Genomic DNA, 24,832 nt, shown 5'->3' on the forward strand with positions numbered 1-24,832 from the left:
AAACAAATTACCTCAAAAAAAGTTGCTCCGGTTTCCGCAGCACCTGCTTCCAAATATATATTACAAAAAATCATAAGTCTGAGACTTGGGCATACCCTCTTGACCCAAGATCATATCATCAATTGCTCATTGTTCAATGATCGATGTCCACTCTGTCATGTAAGGAATTTCAATATCCAACATCTTGCCTTCGATTGGAAAGATCCCAACATACTCTTTTGGGTCATCAAATTCTACTCGATCTTCTAAAATCTACAACGACAACCAACATCATTGCAGTATATATTCTTTTGGTTCGAAAACCCAGCAAAAATTGGAAGTTCTTCTAAAAGCACAACTTTAAAAGCACTTCCAAAAATGTCCTCCCAAAGATGTTCTTTATTTTAACTGTAGAGGAAGTTCAATTGAGTCAATTTTTTTATAACTTGCTTTTTCATATTTTTAATAGGAAATTTAAATTTTTTTGTTTCAAATGCGTTAAAAACAGATTAAGAATTAATAAAATGGTACAAATTTTTAAAATTTTGCCGAAAAAAATACTAAATACTTTCTAGAAAAATTGCGAATTTTTGAAAAATATTTGAAATATATTTGATTTTAAACATTCAAGACACGGGTTATAATGTATTAAACATCATAAAAAATGTTAAAAATTATTTATTTGTCAAAATATCACAAAATTTCTTAATTCTCATACACCAAGAAAAAAGTGCCTTCGGAACTAAAGGAAAACATGTTCATCAATTTAGTTTAGCCAATTTATTCACATTAAGTTAAATTTTTGTTTAAAATAATAAAATTTACTTGCTTCAGTAAAAAAATCCTAAACTGAAATCAGTTGGGAATAGTTCATTAACTAGAATAAGGCATGGAATTTTACTAATACTGTTTTCTTCGCTGGGTATAAGAATTTACTACTGAACAAGAAAATTGTATTCACTGACAACAAAGCATTCGTAAAACTAAACAAAATATGAACTAAAACCAAGTTTCCTCAAATTTAGTAAAATTTCTTATAAAATGATAATTCTGGCTTCCTTTATTATAGAAAGCTTATCATACATACGAATAACACTTGGCATAGGAAAATATTTTAGTTCATTAGTACTAAGAAGTATTCAATACTTTCAAAACTTAAGGAAGCATACGTATTAGAATATAGGAAAGTTTCCTATATCTCTTTTGTCTACCTGTAATCGATACCTGTCATCGATATGTTTGAGCGTGGGTTGTTTTTTAGTTGGAATCGCATTGTTATGGTATACGGAGGGACTATTAAAAAATAATATAGTAAAATAATATAATAAATAATATATAAAATATATAAAATATTTGTTATTTTAAATTAGTTAGAAAACATTGTGTTCGTGATGGTGTATAAAGAAAGAAAACAGAATAACAACCCCTTCATTCGTCTTCATTTTGGAATCTTCAATTAACAGGAAACATTCAGTGATGCTAACCTTTTGTGAAAAAATTGGTTTATTTGTAGATATTGAAATTGTAAAAGGAGGACAAACTCGTTACGCATCAACTTATTAAAAGTGAAAGGTACAAGAAGAAGGAAAAATGCGTTTTACAGTTGATGACATTGCATGGAAATTGGAAATAGTGGAATAATAAACTAATATTTCAAGGCCAGTCGATGCTGTTGATTTTTAATAAATATATTTAATATATTAATAAAACGTGTATTTTATTGAAGAAAAAATTGCCTGTATAAATAAATAAAATTGTATATAAAAACGAAAGTAAGCAGTTCTAAGTTTGAAGCAAAAAGGTTTACCACAAATATCTAAGATTTGTCCCAATGAATGAAAAAAGTTCAATAAAATCATTCCATATATGAATTCAATTCAGTTAAATTTTTTCATTCTGTAGTAAAGTGGTACATAAATATAGGAAAATGTTAACTAATATATGGAATGCATTCTACGTAATTTCAACGAAAATCACATCGTTCAAAAAAAAAAAAATAAAAATGTCTTTGGCCCTATACGAAGTTCAATTTTCTTCACAATTAGTTCATTTTAACTTAAAGAAGGGGTCACTTTTTTTCTGGGTGTAAAAAAAACACTGAATTTGGATCACACCTTAAGAAGTGGTGCAAATTCAGTTCACCGGCTATTGAAATGGTGGACATCTGTCCTATGACAAGCCCATGTTAAATTCATCGCTTCTGCGCCAATTTTGCACCACTTCCGGATCCAAAAAGAAAATTTTCACTACTTTTTTGGCGACGCTTTTTTTCTGGGAACCTTTGTAGTTAGTTACTCACCTTCTATCATTATTCATATTTATAATTTATTTTGGTTATAAATATTATAAAGAAAATAAAAAAGAGATTTTTTTGTATTATTAATCCTACCTTTTATATAATTTCCCCTTTGGCAATCGGTTACATATTGTAATAGAGTGTTTCTTGCCATGAATGCAGTAGATTTTTTCATTGCTCATGTTACCTTTTTTACCCAAAAGTAAGGAACACACCAAACACAAACATAAAAAAAAGTCCGCCCTTTTTATTTGTAAATTACTGTCAAGTAAGCCAGACATTTTACGATAATTATATAGGTGGAGAAGTTTCCTTCAGAAAATATACACAAAACAATAGGTTTTAGAAATGCGAAAAATTAAAAGTGGCAAATCATGATATATGTATACAAAAAACTCTATATAAATGCATATTAGAATCAATTGGAAGTTTATTAAATCTAGTGTGGTAAAATCGTATACTCCGAATTAACACAATATTTTCAACGGTTTTTTACATATATTGAAATAAAAAAAGTTAAACCGTTAACGATATGGAATTGCAAAGATATATGGCGGTTGGATTTTTAACGATTTCAATGCTAATTATGTTGAACGATGGTGTTAGTGTGTTTTTTTTTTTAATATCATTTATTAAAATATGGCTATGTGGATAGCATAAGAATGGAAATATAAACTTGTTGGTACAATAGAATATATCTGGCAAAGTTTCGTTAAGACAATGAATTCACGCTAAACGATACGCTATTGTTAAGACCCAAACGTAAAGAGACAACTTTACCAATAACAGAAAACTTCGGTGGTCTAAAATTTCGATGCGGAGGATGAAACTATTTTTTTGTGTGTATTTGTGAAATCGAGTAATACGCATATCATCTAACTTTAATCCAATTTTTCCCAACTCAGCAAAGTTAAAGATCGCTAAAAAATTGCGACATTTCCAATCAGTTGTTATACCCTGAGCATATACACGTAAAAAAATAAATAAATTTTCAAATTTTTATCACCATACAAAACTGCTTATTTTTGGTGTCGAATTTGTCTATATGAAGCTCAGTTCATTTCTGAAAAAGAGTTGGGAAATATATAAAATTTCATTATATCGGTATTTGTGCTACACATAAAACACACAGAAATACTGATACACACAAAAATTTTTTTTCTGATTCAATCACGAAATTAATTGATCCAATTAATTTTTAATTGAAATGTCTTCGATCACAGAAATGATAGTATCAATTAATTAAATCAATTAAAAAATTAATTGATACTATTATTTTTGTGATTGATTTTTGTTTCAATAAAAACATTTGTTGAATCAATTAAATTTTTAATTAAATATTTTTTAAAACTCATTTAAAATTTTAATTGGAAAAATTTGCGTGAAATTTTTTTGTGTGTTGTTAATAATCCACCGCTGAAAAATTTTTGGTGTTTGGTCGAAATCGAGGTTGAACTGCTAACCAATGCGCCACGTTGAGGGTCCCATAGTATTTATTTTGGGATTTGACTTAGCTTGATATTTATATCTGTAATTATATTTTTAATATGTTCTTTAATTTTAGCTCGATATACCGGATCGCGTTAAAAAAATTGCCAAAAAAATTCATAAAAAGTGTCAGGAAGAAACTAATACATCAGACGGTAAGTATATTCGAGTATAATTTGGATATGGGAAAATTCATACCAGCCAAAATATAGTTCTAATTTCCATTTCATAGCAATGATTTTGTAAGATGGATTATTTAAAAAATATAAATTCATACGAATGCGATTGAGCTAAGCAAAAAGAAGACGCATTTCTCTGATACTTGATTAAAAGGCGTTAAACTTTACATTGAATGCGACTTGTCCTTAGAATTAAGTGATTCGGCCTCAAAATGTATATCTTAACATTGAAGAAATTTGTTTTGAACTCATGTCAACTTGACTGAAATAATCATGCGTACCCGCCACCATGGATACCAAATTGTATTTCCAACGGTCGATCATAAATAATCGCATTACTACATCTAACCGTGGTCTTGTTTTGTGGACACTACACCCAGAGAAGGAATATGATCACCTCAAACATGTTTTAAGAGCAAAGTGTTATTTTTGGGCGGTGACCATGTAACTTGGTTTTCGCAACCATGTTATTTTCTCGGAAATCATGTATCTGATTTCGGCAAGCAGGTTATATTTGCCGAGAAAATAACATTTTAGTGACAAACATGTTACATGGTCACCATACAAAAATAACATTTTGCTCTTGAAACATGTTTGAGGTATTCATATTCCTTCTCTGCGTGTACGAATAGAATGGATCAAAATTTGTAACTGACATCGCGTATCGAATTTCTGGTGAATCAGGACGTTCAAGAAATCAAATCTGAAAATATCTAAATATGGACCGATATGGACCAATTTTTGTGTCGTGACTTAAGGTTGAATTACATACCATGCGTTAATCCGTGCGTTGATGGAATGGTTGATTTTTTCTGTTTGAAGCACTCTAACCGAGCTGTTGCTTTGAAAGATAACATTCAAATCTTCAATCAACGGACGCATTAACGCATGGTATGTAATTCCAGCTTTAAGGGTGAATACTGACATAACATACCGTATTTAACCTGTATGGGGACTATATCTACACTATATCGTTGGCTTTAATAATTCTGAAAAATTCTTTAAATCTAATGAAATCGTCTTTAAAAAAGCGTTAAAAACTAGGAGATGTTTTTCATTATTGAAAACAAAACGAATAGAAATAAGTACGCAAAACTCAATTATAAAAGAGAATTTGGTCTTAAAGGTATCCCTACTTCAATTATCCGCTTCTTTAAAGACAAAATCTTTGGGCATGATTTTTTCAGTGTATATGGACTAAGTTTTGTTTGGTTACTTAGTGATAAATGCTGACATCGCATGCTGAATTTCATGTGAAAGATATGCCTTCAGGACACTCAAGAAACCATACACAAAAAAAATCTGATTCAATCACGAAATTACTTGATCCAATTATTTTTTTAGGTCAAGATTAGCCGACATAATCGATCGATTATGTCTCGATCGATTAATGTAGACTAAAATGTACCCGACATTTAATGAAAATATATTTATTAAAATCTAAAAAGTTGCTTTTAATTGATGTATTTTTAATTTTGTATTCAAAAATTAATTGCCAAATTGTTTGTACAATTAATCTCAAAAAGGTTGGGATTTTAATTTGATAACTTACCGGAGCCGAAAATACAAACTTGTATCGGTTCAGCCATCATGTCCCAAAAATTGACTGTCAGCCGCCGCCGACAAAAATCGGTTGACTTCATTCTCTGTTCACCGCCATCAAAAATGTATATACGTAGATTATTATGATAATTCTTCCAATAAATCTTATATATATTTTTTTAATTTTTAATAATTTCAGAATTTTTGAAATTAACTAAGCAACGTATATTGCCTCGCGATAATCATTATGCATGCTATTTACACTGTACATTTAGCACTGGAGGACTCGTAAGTATATTTATTGTACACTGAAAAAACAGTGAACCCACCAGGAAGACAAATTTTGGTTAATTTTAGAAAATTTCGATTATTTTTAGAAAATTTTAACTAAACAGTATTACAAACGTTTACATCACACCGATATCACTAAAATAAGTAAATATTTTTCGAAAAAAAAAAACAAAAAAAAAATTATTAGATGTAATTAATCTTTTTCACTTGTTAAAGATAATTTTGTAGTTTGAAGGAAAATATTGGAGTTCAAAATTGACATACGAAGTTCAAGATGGGCGCATTATTGGTAAAATTTACAAATTTTAAGAAATTCTAAACTCTTTTGTGGGAGGCACGAATTTAGTTAATCTTTATGCTTTATTTCGGTATAATTTTTTCCTCTGTTAATGTACGCAAAAAAAATATTGAAGTCATGGAAATTTTCTTAAAAAGTAATAATTCTATGAAAGTTAAATCGGCTTTAGTGAACTATAGGGTTCACTTTTCTTTGAGTGTACACACAAAATTTGTTTTTCTGATTCCATCGCGAAATTAATTGATCAAATTAATTTTTTAATTGAAATGTCTTCAATTACGAAAATGATAGTGTCAATCACAGTTTTAATTGGACATTAAAAAAATTATTGATTAAAAAATTAATTGATTTCATTAACAAATTTCAATAAATTTTTTATTGTTTATTTTATTAATTGATTTAATTAAAAGTTTAATTGATGTTGATTTCAAAACTCAATTAAGTTTTTCATAAAAAAACGTAATTATTTTCAATAACTGCCTTCGTATTCTCAGTTTGATAAAAAAAAATTGATTTTTGAAATATTTTTTTTTTTAAATTTCCATCACATTTTTTTAATTAGTTTGATTACAAAGCTAATTGTATCAATTGATTTTTTAATTAAAAATTTTCAAATTTTCAATCATTGACTTAACCCTCTAATGCCCCAATTTTTTGCCAGCTGATTAAATTTTCAATGTTAACGACACGAAAGCAAGAAAAGTAAACAAGAAAAATTTATACGGTAAAATTCAGTATATGCTGCAAAGCCTCTTGAACAGTTTCAACAAATGTTTCTTTTTATTTTATCCATTTTTGTTGTCTTAAGGTGTGTTTTACTAAAAGCTTCCTTATAAAATGATGGCCGCCTAAAGGCGGGCTTGGGCATTAGAAGGTTAATTAACTTAATATTTCTATTGTGATTGAAAAGTAAATTGTATCAATTAATTTATTAATTGAAAAATAATTTGAACTTCAATCAACTTTTAATTGCAGATATTTTAGTGATATTTTTTGCTGTATATATATATATATATATATATATATATATATATATATATATATATATATATATATATATATATATATATATATATATATATATATATATATATATATATATATATATATATATATATATATATATATATATATATATATATATATATATACAAATCAAAAAAATTTTTTTAACATTTTTGATTTACCTTCTCAGATGGACGAAAACAATGTAATAAGCTTACAAAATCTTATAGATTTTATGCCGGAAGAAATACATCCACTCATAAATAAATTGGTGAATACGTGTGGAACGCAAGGTAATCAATTCCATTAGAAATACGTGAAATACTCACATAGTCGCTTAAAGTTCACATCTTGTTCGAAATCTCTAAAACAGGAAATTTCGACCATAAAGTGAACTTGGTATAAAGCCTTGAATGCATTTGTAGTGAAAAATTTTGTTGAAGTTCATTAGGTTTTTTTGTTCAAAATTTTAAGTCTGCCTTTTCGTGTAACAAACATGTAGAATATTTCATAGACTTCAAATGCAGTACGGTCATTGAAATTTATACTCACGATTGGTTCATTTTGAGACATACGCGGAATAAAGAAATTTTGAAAAATAAATTAAAACATAATATTTTTTGCAATAAACAGAATTTAATTCTAGCATCAGTTTAACAATAAACCTTTTCTGTGCGTATATACGAAAATTAATTTTAAAGTGATTTACCCTTTACATTTAAATTTTACTTTTTTAATTAATTAATTTTTTTTTATTTTCTTGTAGATGGATCTGAAAAATGTGAAATCGCTCTAAATACCGCCCAGTGTTATGTCAATACAAGTCCAGACATGCTAATGGAAGCGTTTGACTTTCTTTTTGATTGATGTGATTAAAACTGAATTCAATTTTAATTAGTACATACGAATATTGGAATATTCACCTTTCCACCAATAGCGCCCAGTGCTGAAATTGAAATATAATTGTAAACTAATAAAAACTGATTGCACTTCTTGGAACATGTGTATCTGGAAAATTTTCTTTATCATTTAAAAACAAAAATTGCATATTTGTAAAACAAAAGGTCGCAGAATTTCATTTTTGTGCAGGTAACCTCACAAAATTTGGTCCACACAGAATCACAATTAGATATAAACACCATATAAAAAGTTTACTAATATCCAAGGATTTTGACTTTGACTTAGGCATTTTGGTATTGGTTTCGCTCCAAAATATATATGATGCTTAATGGTACTTTCGGTAACAAAAAAAAATTTATTAGTATCAAATATAGAAGTGACAGTACCTAACTTATATTTCCAGCATTTCAAAGTTAAATTTCATCTCCTTCGCTTCACTTCTGATTCAATCACAAAATAACGTTTTAATTGAAATGAAAAATTACTTCAATCGTGAAAATGATGGTATCAATCACAGAATAATATACATATATACTTGATTATATAATAAATATACTTGTTATACCCTCCACCATAGCATTAACTTTGTCATTCCGTTTGTAACACATCGAAATATTGCTCTAAGACCCCATAAAGTATATATATTCTGGGTCGAGGTGAAATTCTGAGTCGATCTGAGCATGTCCGTCCGTCCGTCTGTTGAAATCATGCTAACTTCCGAACGAAACAAGCTATCGACTTGAAACTTGGCACAAGTAGTTGTTATTGATGTAGGTCGGATGGCATTGCAAATGGGCCATATCGGTCCACTTTTACGTATAGCCCTCATATAAACCGATCCCCCGATTTGGCTTGCAGAGCCTCTAAGAGAAGTACATTTCATCTGATCCGGCTGAAATTTGGTACATGGTGTTAGTATATGGTCTCTAACAACTATGCAAAAATTGGTTCACATCGGTCCATAATTATATATAGCCCCCATATAAACCGATCCCCCGATTTGGCTTGCGGAGCCTCGTGGAAGAGCAAAATTCAACTGATTCGGTTGAAATTTGGTACGTGGTGTTAATATACGGCCTCAGACACCAATGCAAAAATTGGTCGAAGTCGGTCCATAATTATATATAGCCCCCATATAAACCGATCCCCAGATTTGACCTCCGGAGCCCCTTGGAAGAGCAAAATTCATCCGACTCGGTTGAAATTTGGTACGTGATGTTAGTACATGATATTTAACAACCATGCCAAAAGTGCTCCATATCAGTCCATAATCATATATAGCCCCCATATAAACCGATCCCGAGATTTGGTTTTGGAGCCACTTGGAGGAGCAAATTTCATCCGAGTCAGTTGAAATTTGGTACATTGTGTTTGTATATGGCCGTTAACAACCATGCCTAACTAGGTCCATATCGTCTATAGCTATATATAGCCCTCCGATAAATAGGTCCCCAATCACACAAAAATTGGTCCATATCAAGTTCATAATTGTATATAGCCCACATATAAGCGACCCCCATATTTCAATTCTGGCTCTCTACGTACCGTGCAAAAGTCCATATCGATTCGTAATTATTTGTAGACTTACCTATACATACCTTTTTTGTCTAATATATACCACGTATGGACTAGCTAGAAAACGATGTTAAGAAGTTACCACAACCCAATTAATTCGATTGTGGATGACAGTCTTTCGTAGAAGTTTCTACGCAATCCATGGAGGAGGGTACATAAGATTCGGCCTGGCCGAACTTACGGCCGTACCCTGCCAACATTTTTTGAATTTGGGGGCGCTTCTGAGAATCCCCAGTACGTTGAAAACAATCATATACGATATCAAAAACTCGTCGGAAAAGCGCCGTCACTATTGAGAAGTTGTACCACGCCAAGTTACTACAAAAAGGTTTCGCATGAGTGCAATTATTAGGTGCCTTTATAGATCAATTTAGAACGACGCCAATAAGAGACCCTCCAAACAATCAGAAAAAGCACATTTTAAGATAGTGGTAAAAGAATCATTGTGGTCGAGTAAAACACGTTTGTTTAGATATTTAATAATTTGATTAATTATTTACAAATTCTTAAAAATATAACATTTATACCACTATCACATCACATTTAACATAATTTTTTGCATTAATGATGAGGTAGAGTTACAAGTAGCGAGTTACATGTTGCAGCGTCTATCAGTCAGTGTTTTTATTCGATGGAGGCAGCGTGTCTGTAAAATATTTGAAAAACAATCACTTTATTCCATTTGGAAAATCAAAAATTGTTCACCAATATACCTTTCACAATTTTAAGCGTAAAATCTATGTTTTCAGAACTTTATTTTCGTTTTTATTTAAATAAAATATAAGAAGCTGGTTGCGCTTGGCGTTTCACAAAAAATAAAATGGCTTTTGTAAAAGTAGTGATGGCAAAATACATGTATGAAGTACATTTTGTACTTTATGATATGCTGCCCCCCATCACAGTAGGATGGTTGTAGTGACATTTACGATTCTGTGGTAGCGATGAAGATGAAATGGAACTTTGAAATGCTGGCAGGGATATATAAAGGGTGATTCTTTTGAGGTTAGGATTTTCATGCATTAGTATTTGACAGATCACGTGGGATTTCAGACATGGTGTCAAAGAGAAAGATGCTCAGTATGCTTTGACATTTCATCATGAATACACTTACTAACGAGCCACAACGTCGAATTTTCAGTGAATGGGCCCTAGAAAAGTTGGCAGAAAATCCGCTTTTTTATCGACAAATTTTGATCAGCGATGAGGCTCATTTCTGGTTGAATGGCTACGTAAATAAGCAAAATTGCCGCATTTGGAGTGAAGAGCAACCAGAAGCCGTTCAAGAACTGCCCATGCATCCCGAAAAATGCACTGTTTGGTGTGGTTTGTACGCTGGTGGAATCATTGGACCGTATTTTTTCAAAGATGCTGTTGGACGCAACGTTACGGTGAATGGCGATCGCTATCGTTCGATGCTAACAAACTTTTTGTTGCCAAAAATGGAAGAACTGAACTTGGTTGACATGTGGTTTCAACAAGATGGCGCTACATGCCACACAGCTCGCGATTCTATGGCCATTTTGAGGAAAAACTTCGGAGAACAATTCATCTCAAGAAATGGACCGGTAAGTTGGCCACCAAGATCATGCGATTTGACGCCTTTAGACTATTTTTTGTGGGGCTACGTCAAGTCTAAGGTCTACAGAAATAAGCCAGCAACTATTCCAGCTTTGGAAGACAACATTTCCGAAGAAATTCGGTTTTTTTTAAAAAAAAAAGTTATCAAGCTCTTAACAAATCACCCTTTACTTGTTTTTTTGTCAGATATTATTGTTTATTGTAATATATATTATTGGCCATGTAGGCTTCATATTACACATATGTTCAATAAAGTGAAATGTATTATCATTTATTTAGTCGGTTATGAAAGTTATATTGGTGAAAAACAGTAAAAGTTTAAAACGGAATAAAGTGATTTTTTAGTTATGTTTCCAAACATTCTGTCTCGATAAAGGATAAAAACAACTGACTAAATTAAGAATTAATAAATGCAATATTTTAATGAAATCTTATAATTATACGTTCGAAAGGTCCTTACACTATAACAACGCTTTAATTTAGTATCTTGACGTGGTAAAACTTCTCGATAGTGGCGGCGCTTTTCCGGTGAGATTTATATAAGAACTGTCGTTAAATTCAAAAACTGTTGACAGGGAATATTTACGAAACGATAATTTATAATAATTATGATATTATCAGCATTAAAGGTGGGTATTAAAATCGAATTTAGCCGCTAAAACCAAAAATAAGAGAGTAAAAAAGTAGAAAATTAGACGTCTTTGATGCAAATTTCATATAACTTGATGGGGAATAACCCAAAGAAACTTTGTATAAAGTATTTATTCTTTAAAATGGATTAATTAAGAAAAGGAATCGTGAAAAAATGGCGATTTTATCGGCTAAACTAGAACTTAACACCCACCTTTAGCCGCTACAATCGCAAGTTTTCACGACTACTTGTCCTTAATATACCATTTTAAAGAATATAAACTTTGTGAAAAGTTCCCCACCAAGTTATAATAAAATTTGCATCAAATAGGTTTTATTTTATATTTTTTTATTTTTGATTTAAGTGGCTAAATTCGAACTTAGTATTGTATTCACCATCCAAATTTTCGAGACAAATTTCACATGTTGGCCACACTATAATTAATATTCAGATAAACTAATACCTCATATACATTAGACTCGATATCTATTAAAAATGGATTTGAAATCCCTTATTTATAAAGCAAATGACAATTGAAATCTTGTTAAAGTGGATTTTGGAAGTGTAATGTGAACTGCTTTTATTGTACCAGATTAAAACTAACATCGCTCTCGACGTTGTTTCTTCAACAACTCATTTTCTATCTATGATGACGCAAAGATGAATTCAAATCGTAGAGTCCGTTTAACATTATTGTGAATGTCTATGTTTAAAACTCATTGTGATTGTGTGTGTTATTGTGAGTTGTCTTAAAATACCGAGTACCTGTTTAGTATCCGTTTTCCTCCAATACACTTTTGTAAACAAATCAAATAACAGATGTTTTTGACTAAAGCCAATAACTTTCGAAGATGGGAAATTGGATTGCGTCATATCAGATGTTGCATTAATCAAAGATTATAAACGAGAAAAATAAGAGCACGCTTACAATCTCTTTCGTTTTCCTTTTTGTAGTTTGCTAATTTTACACAAAATTAGAACGTTTATGGTGCAACAGAGGATTTATAAATACATTAATATATTAAAAGTTCATATTTGAACAAAAAATTGTGACCAAAACCGCGACAAGTATTGACATAGCATTAAAATGCTAATAAAAAGAAATTAAGAGCACGAATAAATTTCCATATAGGGTAAAATTTTATTTTTTTTTTGTTGTTGCCTAAAATTTAACATTGTTTCATTAAGAAAATTAAATTTTTCATTTAAAAAATAAAAACTAAAAACAACTAAAAGATTACAAACATGTATTAAACTAATCTGGTAAATGCAACATTTGGTATGACGCAAGCCAATCTCCCATCTTCCTCAAATCTATAATCTTTGAATGTGTGAACCTAAACTCATGAGTCTATTGAGAAGGAAGAACAAGCGAACTGAACATCTTGTGAAATTAGATAATCTTTGAGTCGAATGTTCGAGCGACATTGCGCATCGTATAACTAACTCCATTTGAAACAACACATATTTAACACCGGCTTCTGATTGCTTTGTACAATCATTTTGAAGTTAAATAAAGATCTCAAGATGATTAAACGACCCAAACCTGGGGAAACAGAAGAAGACATTCTTCGCATGCAACAAGAATTTCTGTCGCAGAAGGCTAAAAATCCCAAAATGCAGCCGGCTGCAACAATGGTAAAAGTTGAGAAACGTGAGTATCCTTCAAATTAGAAGATGTTTGGATAAGGCTATAATATCACAAATTCATTTCAGCTCCCAAACAATCTCTCTTTGCCAAATCTCGCCAGCAAAACAAAAGCCTTTGTGAACCCCAAGAAAATATCCATACAAAAACAAAGGACAATGCCACTATAATTTTCCAAGAAATCCATCAAAAAATAGTTGGTGATGGAGCTGATGACCACACAAGTAAGACTATTACCGACATTGTTATGGGTGACATCATTGAAAAGACCGTTGACCAGCCTAAATCCCAATCTAATGTCGGTCATGTAGAAAATGCTGCTTTCCCCAAAATACCAAAAATTTCGTTGGCTTCCCATGCCCGGTCGGAGGGCAAGAAAAGTATATTCGCTCAAACGATCAATAAAGATGTTAATGAGCAACGCCCAGAGCCCATGGATACCGGAGAAAATGTAAATGTAGACAAAGTCAATGTTTTGAATGATGTTTATGGCTCCAAAAGTGTCATTGTAGAAGATTTTAAGGCAGCAGACGAAATACACCGGGAGAACATAAATTTACTTTGCAAAATGAACGAGGAAGAGATATTGGCTGAGAGAAGAAAACTCATGGAGTCTATTGGTAAGAATTCTGCTGATGGATATTATATAGACTGTTTAAATCTCGATTTTTCAATTTCATATTAGATCCCTCTATTGTTGCTCTATTGGCCAGAAAACGCCAAGAGAAGGCCAAGCATTTACAATCACCCCCTGTTGTGAAGAAACCATCAGAATCGCTTATAAATAAACAAAATTCTTGCTCTCCAATGGAACCCACAGAAACATCTTTAGGCACATTGCCACCTTCCAATCCAGCTGTAGAAATACTTGAACGCTCTGCTGCTGAAAAGTGGATACATTTCGATGTTGTCGAAAAAGATAAGCTGGAATGGATGCGTGATATTCCGCTACAAGCGGCCAAACTTAAGCCTGGGCAAAAATTTGAAGCCCGTTTTGATTGGAAAGGTGTGCTACTGCCATACACAATGGTGGACAATGAGAATGCAAGCAACGAAAGGGAGAAAGACGAACGCGAACTATACCTGCATGGCGATGAACCACATAGACCCGGTTATACTCTACAGGAATTATTTAGATTGGCTAGGTCGAATGTAATGCAACAACGAGTAACAGCTTTTAGTGCTATATCAGGAATGTTGAGCATATATCAGCAGGGATTCTATGATCAAGTCCTAGAGTTACCCATTAGCAAAATATTCTTTTTATTACGATTCGGATTTGATGATAACACGCCGGCTATGCTGGAGGTTGTGGGAAAAGCTTTAGCCTATTTGTTTTATAATGAAACTGATGAGGTAACATTTCTAGTTTCTATGAATATGGCATCGTATAATCATGAGGTTTTCTCTGTTTTAGACTCTTTTGGATTTTACTAACGAAAATGCCGGATGCCAATGGCAGCCATGTTTACAAGTATTAAACACAGATTCCAATGTAGATGATGAGATGTCATCTATTGAGCATTTGCAAAAACAAATGCAGCAACTGCAGATGTCTTTCCAAAGCTCGACAGCCACAGTCAAAGCTAATGTTGAAGAAAACGAAGAAGAAAGCAAAACATCTATGAGTGATTTCCAATTGGCAGAAACTGATTTAATAGATTGCCTCCTCAGGACAAATATAATACAAAGAATATAGTATGTCACAATGAATAAGAGAATGAAAATTTTGCGATTGCTTATTTGTTTCTCATTTTGTTTCCAGTTTTATTTTAAACACTGTACGGCCGGATAATAGTACCGTTTCTTCGTGTCTAAAAATACTTATACGTTTAGCTAGATCTGGAAAAGATGCCGCTATGCAAATAATTACTAATGATGAGTTAATGAAGTGTCTTTTTGAAAACTTTTTACCTGGTTTGGAAAAAGTCGGTAAGTTGGAAGAAGTTAATCTACTGGCGAATTCAAACGACAAACTAATGCGGCGATTTTTATTAAAAATGTTAAGAAGTTGAAATTTGATTTTTATAGTCGTCGAATAACCGACGACTAAAATAAATTCAAATTAACTTTTTCGTTTTGGCTAATCGATTTTTTATGTTGCCCAAAAAATTATACTATTCTGTTCTTAATCTACCAAAATGGTCTAAATCTTCCTATCAACTTTTTATAATGTCGATTATGTTGTTTTTATAAGGCCTAATTCTATTATACAGTAATACTTTTTTGATAAAAATTAAGTAAAATTAATAACGATGACATATTTGATACTCTTTTCAACTTTTATATATTAAATATGAACTCTAGCCAAAATCAGTTTATGTTTACCTTCAATTGGGACATTTCTCTCAAATCAAATAGAAAATGTTATTTGTGGGCAGCTAAATAGAGTGGTGGATCGCAATTAATCAGATCCTAAGTCAAATATAAAAATGTGTTGCGCTCTAAGGAAGCGAAACAGGAAACTTTTCAATATTTTATTTATTTATGATCTGAAAATCAACCATGATAGTATCAATAGCAATAAATATTTGTTTCTTTTATTTTAGATACGGCCACACAAACGCCACCATTTTATAAATATCCTCAATATTTATGTCTTAAGCTAATGAGAGTTCTTTCGTCCTGCAATTTGAGTATAGCCATTAAATTAATCAATTTCAAATTGATTGATACATTGGAAAATTACTTATTCAATCGAGAAGATATAAAGGTAATCTTAAAATAATACACATTTATTCAATAACGTTCTAAGATTTTCTTATTTAATAAAAAAGGGCAATCTTATTAAAGTTCAAATCGAAGCTTTGCGTTGCCTGAGATGTTTTCTATTGATGCGTGTAGAGAATAACACCTTGCACAAGTAAGTCCAATCAATCGAAAACATATGATAATTCCTTTACTAGCAAATCGGGCTTATTATTAACATAACATTGCATTGTATTAAGAGCTATTTCGCAGTGATCAGCACCATCTATAGAATAGAAAAAATATAATGATGTGATTAAAGTATACTATTAAGTAAATGTGTGTTTATTTACTCTGTGTTCCACATGAGTTCGCCAATACTTGTATCATTTCATGAAAATCTTCGGGTACTATATCTAATAAAACTTCCAAACGCATGAAATTATTTCCATCCATCTGAAATGAGAAAACTTATGTTATTCCAAAATTTGTAATTTGTAATATCAATAAACTTACAATTCCTAGTATCTTTAATACACAGCTCCAATAGCATGCATATTTAGAATCTCTGGGTAGCATTTTTCGATATTGTGGTTTAAATAAGTCTGAAATATGCAATTATTTTATTATTAATACTAAAACATATTCAAATTCATATTATATTGAGAAGTTGTACACTCAAAGAAATTTTTAGTAGATACATAAGAAAAATAGCACAGGAAAAGAGTAGAAAATCGTATTTTTTTAACTAATCGACTTTTAGACAAAAACAAAATCGTAAAAATGAAGTCGACTTATGTCCAAGTGTACTGATCGAGTCAAATTGAAATGTTGTTCAAAATCGGCTTTTTATAGTTACAAAATTAGCCAATCGAACTTTAAGGTTAGAATTAAGTTTTTAAGTAATTAAAGAAAAGTAATCGTGAAAAAATTATGATTTTAGCGGCTAAACACGAACTTAATACCCACCTTTAACGAAAAAATAAAAGTTGAGTTTAAAGGCTATGTGAAATACAATGCATTGCTAGTTGTCCACATAGCGCCTAACCCCCACATTCATATATGTTAAAGTCAACATTAAAATACTTTTACCATGTAAACTATGTCAATAAATTGTTTTTAAAATTATTTTGCCAATTACAACGCTCTATCTTTGAGTATAGACTCACTCATTTCAATTTTGCATAATGTTGATCTATGCCTTTTGCAGTGTTTTTTTCTAAAATGTAAATTTTACATTTTATTAAATACATGAAAATTAAAAAAATATATATATCATTAATGCTGTAATAAAATACTTGCCATTAGGTGCATTAGTTTGTTGCAGACACTTTTTATTTATCTTTTTGGCCATTTTCTGCAAGTATTCTGGTAAAATTAACTGAAATGGAAAAATTGAAACATTTGAATGTAAATATAAAAAAACTCTTGAGACGTTCTTATAAAGGCAATATCCATGCTTCTGTATAGAAAGTTTAATATTTTATATTTGTCGCGCAATGAACCTGTTTCTCAATCATATCGGATGTATATAGTATCACCGAAGGTGATTGCTGTGTCCGCCTAAAAGAGTTTGTTAATTTTATTTGAAATTACATTATAAGAAATATTCTTTTAATGCGAATTTATATAAAATCTATATAAACTTGAAAAAGTTCACTATTGGTATGGTACACGACCCCGTAAACATTTGCAGTTTTCTCATATCATTGGAATATTGCAACTATCAAAGTCATGGCTGCCAATTTTGCCGGCATTTATCGGCATTTTGACGATTTTTTACTCAAAAAATAGCAAATGCCGATTTTCCGATTTTTGCCCCAAAAATGACGATATTAGCTCCGTTCAAAATTTTTGAATAAAAGCACTTCGTTTACAAGTTTAGAGCCAGGCAAAAAGAGTTTTTGCTAGAAATTTCAGATATGTAGGAGCTATACCTCATTTCACATCTACAGTATTAGTATCACGGTTACCACTCGTGCCAAAAATAATCTACCACCAAAATTTGAAGAAAATTTTACCAAAAATCTATCAGAATAAAAAAAAAATATTTTGAAGTTTTTGTGGTTAGTATATAAAAAAGTTTTGTTCTATTCAAAAGAAATGTTTTATATTGAATTTATAGAAAATTTCGTCAAAATTTTATTTCTATACAAAATGTTGTCAAAATTTTATATCTGTATCTTGTAAAACTTGATTTCTATAGAACATTTTTGGCAATTTTTTATAGTAAATTCTTGCAAAATTTTATTTCTAAACAAATTTTTGCAAAATTTAATTTCTATAGAAAATTTCCCCAACATTTTATTTCTATAGAAGATTTTGTTAAAATTTTATTTCTATAAAAAATTGTACCTCTTAATTTGAGAGTCAATCAATTATATATATTATATACGTAAATATTAAAGATCTTTATTTTTATTTTTAAATAAAAACTTAAATCTAATCATAAAAATGTTTTTTTTATGTTATTTTTATACAAAACTGAGTTCATTATGCTTTTGTTGATGCAATACATAGTTATGTATGTTAATTTTCTGTTCGTTATATGAAATTAATACTTTTGGTTTTAAGCAAAAAATTAGTTTGTTTTAATATAATTTACATTAGAGATTTTTTGCCGATTTTTAAAATAGAAGTGACGATTATGACGATTTTTTCGGAAAAAAGTGACGATTTTTCTTGAAATTTTATTGGCAGTCCTGATCACAGTCTGGCAATCGGTTTATTGCAACACCAGAGAGAATAAAAACACAAGAGGACAACAATTTCTCTTCTACAAAAACAACAAATGTCAACCGTATAGATGTCGCACAATGCCTGCAGCGTTGGTATTACCGACGTTGCGGTCGAAGCGCTGTTTTGATAAATTGATTATAAAGGCATCGGCAGTTATAATTTCAAATTGTCTGCCAAAAAATTTAATAGAATGAAATGATTTAAAAGAACATTTGTTATTACAAAGTGGGTTCTAAATCATATTTTCCTTACGCCGGCAGAGAACTGAACTGGGTGACACCAACGCAAACTGTATGATATTTGAGAGAAGCGCCGACAATTTATGCCCTGTTCCTGTATATCGAACGAAAACCAGTTCGAAAGAAAGGCAGTCACTCGAATTCGAATGAATTTGGGTTTTTCTATTTTTGAAAGTTCGATTCGTTTGTATGAGAATACATTGATTATTAAAAATGAGTATTTTTAAATTTCTGGCCTGAGAATTCATTCAAATGTCAACAATGCTTTTACTTTTTTCTTGACACTTACTGTATATGTTCGTTTATTACTCGACAACAAAATATGAAGTGACTTGCCTTTCGAAATATAAGAACAAAAATCAATTTTCTTTCGTTTGGAATACGAAAGAAAGCTTTCGTTCGATATATAGGAACAGGCCATTAGAGAAATTTTCGTCATGACGCAGTTTCGTCCTCTTGTCTTTTTATTCTCTCTGGCAATACAACTCGTTTTTGCAATAACATTCGATTTGATAAATATGTTTTAAAATCCCGTAATTTTTTTGATTGAATTGAGAACAGAAGAAATAAATTCTTTTTGCGAAAAGGATCTGAAACTTTTTGTGTAGTCATTCTTTCCTTAGAAATATTTTGTCGAAAAATCACTAACACCATCATTAACAGTTATTAACAAAAATATTGTTAACAGCACAATCGTTGTACATTTTACCAACTTCATATTTGCCACAATTTTACTTTATCAATTTTACACAACAATAGGAAAAGTTGAAAATGTCTAGGTAATTCCGTTTTTACGATTTAAAGCAGATGCAATAAGAAAAGTAATAAATTAGAAATTCCTCTAAAATAGTTTATATAGAAAATGTTGCTAAATAAAATGATTTTGCAAATTTCTAAACAATTAAACATTTGCTTTTTTTATAAAGAAAATTTTTACACGCTTTTCGATATATGCTCGATTGGCATTACAATCATCTAATCTACGAAAAAGGCGGACCCTTTTTAATACGTCAGCACGCAGCAGCTGTGTTTGCAACAATTTCCAGTATAAGCAGTCCCGTGGGATTCGAAATAACATCTTTGTTGGGAGACATTTTGCATGATTGCGCTTGCAATTGGTATTATAAAGCGACACGTGTTGGCGTAAAGGAGGTAATGAAATTAATTAAAAATGGTTAATCACGTTTTTTTTTTTTTTTTGTAATATCAATCCCAGTTGTTTAATGATTTTCTCTAATATTAATTACAGTTCTCGCAGGCGACGCTATTGAGTTCGTGTTTAAATGCTGTCACCTGGTACATACGGCACACAGATACAGCACGCTATCAGAATTTCATTAGCAAATATTTGACTGAATTTATCAAATCGGACAATTTCATAAATTTCATTAATACAATTAAGTAAGTTCAAACACCATATCCCCATTCTAAAACAATGGTCCCACATGACCTCTTTATTTTTTTATACAATTTTTATATAAATGTAGACTTATTATTTTTGTATGAATAACTGTAGGGTTACTTATCTCTTGGTCGTCTCTTTCGTTAGAGGGTTCATGCATCCAGTCCTTGGAATGGGATATGTCCATATAAGGGTGAGGGGTATCCAGAATAATGGGGTTTGAGCGGAGTAGGTATTGCAGGATTGGGATACAGTACTCTAAAATCGAGTCGAAAATTTCTTTTAATCTTCAATTTTGACTAATTGATTTTTGCAGTTCTTCGACATGAGCTCGATACTGTCATCAAAAATTCGCTATATAGCACAAACTTCATAGGGTTGTTGGTGTAACAATGTGTTGTTTCCTCATCAATTTTATATTGCACTATTTTTCCATTAGCTGGTGCCCAGACCTGGGAACTCTGAGGCATGCGTCCAGAGCGAAAAGATAACGCGTGTCATGTGGCTCTTGATTACAGATGGTATATATGACAGGCATCAATCACAGATAAAAAAAAGAATTTAGACGGCTGTCCATGGCTAATCTTATGAACTTATGTAGTACCTTAAGTATGTCTATCTATCCACCCAATTCATCTGCAATCACATCTAGCTCGGAGCCAATTAAAAAATTGATGTACTTTCCGGGACAATATTCGGTTAAGATGGTTCTGCGGGGAATAGTGTTGTACAGGAGAAGTCGGAGGGGTTAGGTAGTTTGTCCGTCTCTCTCGAAACTTTACTTAACTTTGTATACTTCTCTAAATGGTTTTACACAACATTGGGCTTTAAAAGGAGGTCCCTTGCTAAAACATAGAATGGGACAGCATTCATTGATAAGAAGGAAGATCTCACCTGCCACTAAAGGGTAATACGGTCAAAATTTGGTCAATATAAACTTGACGTATTTCTTTCAATTTTGCATTTTAAAAACCTGAACACCCCTCATTTTGAAGGTGTGTGTGTGTAGAATGTTGCTCCTATTTTGATTTTGGAATTCACTCTTCAGTTGTCGAAATGCCGTCCAAGCAAGAAGAGCAGCGTATCAAAATTTTGCTCGCGCATCGCGAAAATCCGAGCTACTCGCACGCAAAGCTGGCAAAACAATTAAAGTGTTTGAGGAAATGTAATTAAAGTGTTTGAGGAACGTTTGTCGACAGCCAGGAAGTCTGGATCGGGGGGAAATCGAAAATCGGAAGCCTCTGAAACGACAAAGAGAGCTGCCGGTAGTTTCAAGCGAAACCCTAACCTCTCTCTCCGAGATGCCGCAAATAAGCTGGGTGTATCGTCTACAACCGTGCATCGAGCCAAAAAACGAGCCGGACTATCGACTTACAAGAATGTAGTGACTCCAAATCGCGATGATAAACAAAATACGACGGCCAAAGCGCGATCCCGGAGGCTGTACACGACGATGCTGACGAAGTTTGACTGCGTGGTAATGGACGACGAAACCTACGTCAAAGCCGACTACAAGCAGCTTCCGGGACAGGAGTTTTATACGGCAAAAGGAACGGGGAAAGGTAACAGATATTTTCAAGCACATAAAACTGCAAAGAAATATCTGGTTTGGCAAGCCATCTGTACCTGTGGCTTGAAAAGCAGCATTTTCATAGCTTCCGGGACTGTCAACCAAGAAATTTACGTGAAAGAGTGTTTGAATAAACGTCTGCTGCCTTTCCTGAAGAAACACGGTTGTTCCGTACTGTTTTGGCCGGATTTGGCATCTTGCCATTACGGTAAAAAGGCCATGGAGTGGTACGCCGCCAACAACGTGCAGGTGGTTCCCAAGGACAAGAACCCTCCCAACACGCCAGAGCTCCGCCCAATTGAGAAATACTGGGCTATTGTCAAGCGGAACCTAAAGAAGACCAAAAAAACTGCTAAGGACGAGCAGCAGTTCAAGGCAAACTGGCTTTCTGCGGCAAAGAAGGTGGACAAGGTGGCTGTACAAAATCTGATGGCAGGTGTCAAGTGTGAGGCCCGGCAATTCGGATCACCCTTTATACCCAACCTAATTTATGTAGATAATTCAATTACAACACTGAATCTCAATTTTAAAGTTCGTTTTTGTCTCGCCAAGCTTTTCCAATCGTTCAAATATCACCATAAATAATATATGAAGATACTATTCCTTGCTTTTGACCACCACCATATATCACAAACCGTAATTACAAGCTTCTAAAATTCTTTTATAACTTACAGCTCATCATCTCTTGTTTTGCGCTCATCTGTAGATCGACGTAATATCCATACTCCTCTACCAAATGTGGGAGCAGTGATAATGAATTCCTACGGACCCCAGTTGGTTTTAACGCAGACATATCCAATATATCTTGTTACCACAGTGTGGCGTTTTATGGAACTTCTTTTAGAAAGGAACGAAAAGCTATTATTTGATATTCTAGTCTCCCCAATGATATTGGATCCAATGATTGATTATTTGAGAAAATTAAGCACAAACTGCAATCGATATTTGGCCACGAATTTCTTTGCTAAACAGGAAATTAAATTGATATTTAAATTACTATGTTTTGATGGATTTTGTGAATATATTAAACCAGCTGAGATGCTTCAAATAGTCTACAATTACTTGTGTTGTTTAACAGCTGAACATATTCCTGAAATTGAGGAACTCTTTGAAAGAGTAATTTTCAACACCAATTATATGAAGATAGATAAAGATACATTAAATAAATGGCGAAAAGTGTGTTTGGATTTGGTGCATACACATTATATAGTAGTGGTGAGTTTTGAAAATGACAAATGTTAAATTACCATACGAAATGTTTGCACTTTTATTTACAGCCACCAGGAGAATTAACTCTTTTTCTGCCGTTTAGTCAAGTTCCCATATTACCCACCGATTGGCCCTATTTTCAACTGAAAATTATTTTACAAAATTATGTGGAGAATATCCAAAAAAAAACAGCGACTGATTTTTCAGGTAATTAGTCCCATATATATTTATTTGTTGTAAGGAAATTATGAAAGAATACAAAACAAGGAGCAATGGTATTGATAGTTTGTTTAAGAATACGAATATTTATTATATCATTTTAGTCATTTAATTTCCTCTAGCAGATGTAGTACCTTAGCTAAGTCTTATTAAATTTTCTAATGGAACAAAAATCATTTTCAGAACGTGAAATTTTACAAATGACTTTAAATTTTGTAACACAGTTGGAAGACTGTAATGAAAACATACAAATTGTTTCACCGACTGAAAAGCTTATGTATTTAATGATAGCATTTATGGGACCAGAATCTCAGTTTCTCGATAAAGAAATGAATCAACTTCTACGGCAACACCTCAAAAAGTTCTATCAACAATGTGAAAATATTGAATTCCAATTTGATGAAGAATTTCATGGTAATATAAGAGCAAACTCTATATAATTTTTAATAAACCAATGTTAATTTCGTTTCATTTAGGAAAATGCAAATTTGAAAATCTTTATGTCTTATTTGTGGACCACTTTCAAGCGGCCAGTTATGGTGACGAATTATTTAGTTCGCTACTTATGATACCTCTGGCGCAAAAATATGACAACAAATGGCGTCGACGGATATGGTCGGATTGTGTTCCCGCTTTAAGATTTCTCGATTGCACAGAAGACATGGTATGTTTGGATTTTCTATTTGCTGGAGCTATAATATATTTTTTTTTTTTATAAATAAGAAAGCATATATTTAATGTGTATATTTATTTTAAATATTTTTTTAGCTTATTGGTGGCCTAAATGCATATCTTTATCCTTGTGAAGAAGAAGAATCTTTAGTTAAACTATACAACGAAGCTTTGAATATGAACCTAGTACGTCAAAACACTTTGCCCTATCTAATAGCAAGGCATCATGTGGAGAAATTTAAAGAACGAATGACGAAATAAAGATTTCAGTAATATAACAATTTTTACGTAAGTATTGAACTGCGTTATAAACACGAATCAATTCTTACTCTCAATAAACAGAGCATTACAATTTCCCCCTGAAAATCAAAAATTTTACTCAAGGGAAATTGGGAAAACCATTTGAAGAAAGGAAATTCATCGAAACATCCATTACCAAAATCCATGCGTTTTTGAAGAAGAAATCTCGATTATCGCTACCTATCTTGTTAGGTATCCTACCAAACTATAATATATGCGATCCAAAAGAATATATATGCGATCCAAAAGAAAAGTCAAATCGATCGTACATCCAGCATGCCTCAATTTCTCATTCCGGACAACAAGAACAGTCGTTAGACAAGGAAGTTTATGCGTCGCGTCGTGAGATGCGAATTGAAGAAACATGAATTGTGCTACGAACTG

At 31.9% G+C, this 24,832-nt stretch overlaps 3 protein-coding genes across 6 annotated transcripts; 2 read left to right on the plus strand and 1 right to left on the minus strand.

Annotated features, from left to right (window-relative positions):
- Positions 1-2,702: 2,702 nt before the first annotated feature.
- LOC142234659 (general odorant-binding protein 69a-like) lies at positions 2,703-8,094 on the plus strand. Its single transcript, XM_075305826.1, has 5 exons — positions 2,703-2,876; positions 3,840-3,918; positions 5,684-5,772; positions 7,269-7,371; positions 7,845-8,094. Exons 1-5 carry the CDS (start codon positions 2,808-2,810, stop codon positions 7,943-7,945), a joined length of 441 nt encoding a protein of 146 aa, XP_075161941.1. The 5' UTR covers positions 2,703-2,807; the 3' UTR covers positions 7,946-8,094.
- A 5,072-nt stretch (positions 8,095-13,166) lies between these two features.
- LOC142232735 (RNA polymerase II-associated protein 1) lies at positions 13,167-24,521 on the plus strand. Its single transcript, XM_075303381.1, has 14 exons — positions 13,167-13,416; positions 13,479-14,030; positions 14,096-14,766; positions 14,828-15,108; positions 15,176-15,342; positions 15,960-16,123; positions 16,188-16,273; positions 20,003-20,228; positions 20,326-20,477; positions 22,723-23,263; positions 23,326-23,464; positions 23,660-23,890; positions 23,953-24,140; positions 24,245-24,521. Exons 1-14 carry the CDS (start codon positions 13,290-13,292, stop codon positions 24,407-24,409), a joined length of 3,690 nt encoding a protein of 1,229 aa, XP_075159496.1. The 5' UTR covers positions 13,167-13,289; the 3' UTR covers positions 24,410-24,521.
- On the minus strand, positions 16,125-19,904 carry LOC142232737 (general odorant-binding protein 69a-like). 4 transcript variants are annotated; one of them, XM_075303386.1, is made up of 5 exons: positions 19,779-19,904; positions 17,401-17,479; positions 16,615-16,703; positions 16,452-16,554; positions 16,125-16,384 (listed from the first exon to the last, which is right to left on the minus strand). In XM_075303386.1, exons 2-5 carry the CDS (start codon positions 17,450-17,452, stop codon positions 16,284-16,286), a joined length of 345 nt encoding a protein of 114 aa, XP_075159501.1. In that variant the 5' UTR covers positions 17,453-17,479; positions 19,779-19,904; the 3' UTR covers positions 16,125-16,283. The 4 variants fall into 4 exon arrangements, with proteins under 4 accessions (XP_075159501.1, XP_075159500.1, XP_075159498.1 ...); XM_075303385.1 differs by having other exon boundaries at positions 19,786-19,903; XM_075303383.1 differs by having other exon boundaries at positions 19,726-19,893.
- Positions 24,522-24,832: the final 311 nt, after the last annotated feature.

This window comes from Haematobia irritans, chromosome 4 (genome assembly GCF_050003625.1).
Source record: "Haematobia irritans isolate KBUSLIRL chromosome 4, ASM5000362v1, whole genome shotgun sequence".
In the NCBI taxonomy this organism is placed as follows: Eukaryota; Metazoa; Arthropoda; class Insecta; order Diptera; family Muscidae; genus Haematobia; species Haematobia irritans.

Bases quoted from the DNA above. Each gene is read 5' to 3' on its own strand.
- LOC142234659 (XM_075305826.1), top strand. From the start codon at position 2,808: ATGGAATTGCAAAGATATATGGCGGTTGGATTTTTAACGATTTCAATG. The intron at 2,877-3,839 runs GTTAGTGTGTTT...CTTTAATTTTAG, and splicing joins TAATTATGTTGAACGATGGT to CTCGATATACCGGATCGCGT. The intron at 7,372-7,844 runs GTAATCAATTCC...ATTTTCTTGTAG, and splicing joins GAATACGTGTGGAACGCAAG to ATGGATCTGAAAAATGTGAA.
- LOC142232735 (XM_075303381.1), top strand. From the start codon at position 13,290: ATGATTAAACGACCCAAACCTGGGGAAACAGAAGAAGACATTCTTCGC. The intron at 15,343-15,959 runs GTAAGTTGGAAG...CTTTTATTTTAG, and splicing joins ACCTGGTTTGGAAAAAGTCG to ATACGGCCACACAAACGCCA. The intron at 16,124-16,187 runs GTAATCTTAAAA...TTAATAAAAAAG, and splicing joins TCAATCGAGAAGATATAAAG to GGCAATCTTATTAAAGTTCA.
- LOC142232737 (XM_075303383.1), bottom strand. From the start codon at position 19,794: ATGAAGTTGGTAAAATGTACAACGATTGTGCTGTTAACAATATTTTTG. The intron at 16,555-16,614 runs GTAAGTTTATTG...TTCTCATTTCAG, and splicing joins TATTAAAGATACTAGGAATT to ATGGATGGAAATAATTTCAT. The intron at 16,385-16,451 runs GTAAATAAACAC...TCTATTCTATAG, and splicing joins GAACTCATGTGGAACACAGA to ATGGTGCTGATCACTGCGAA.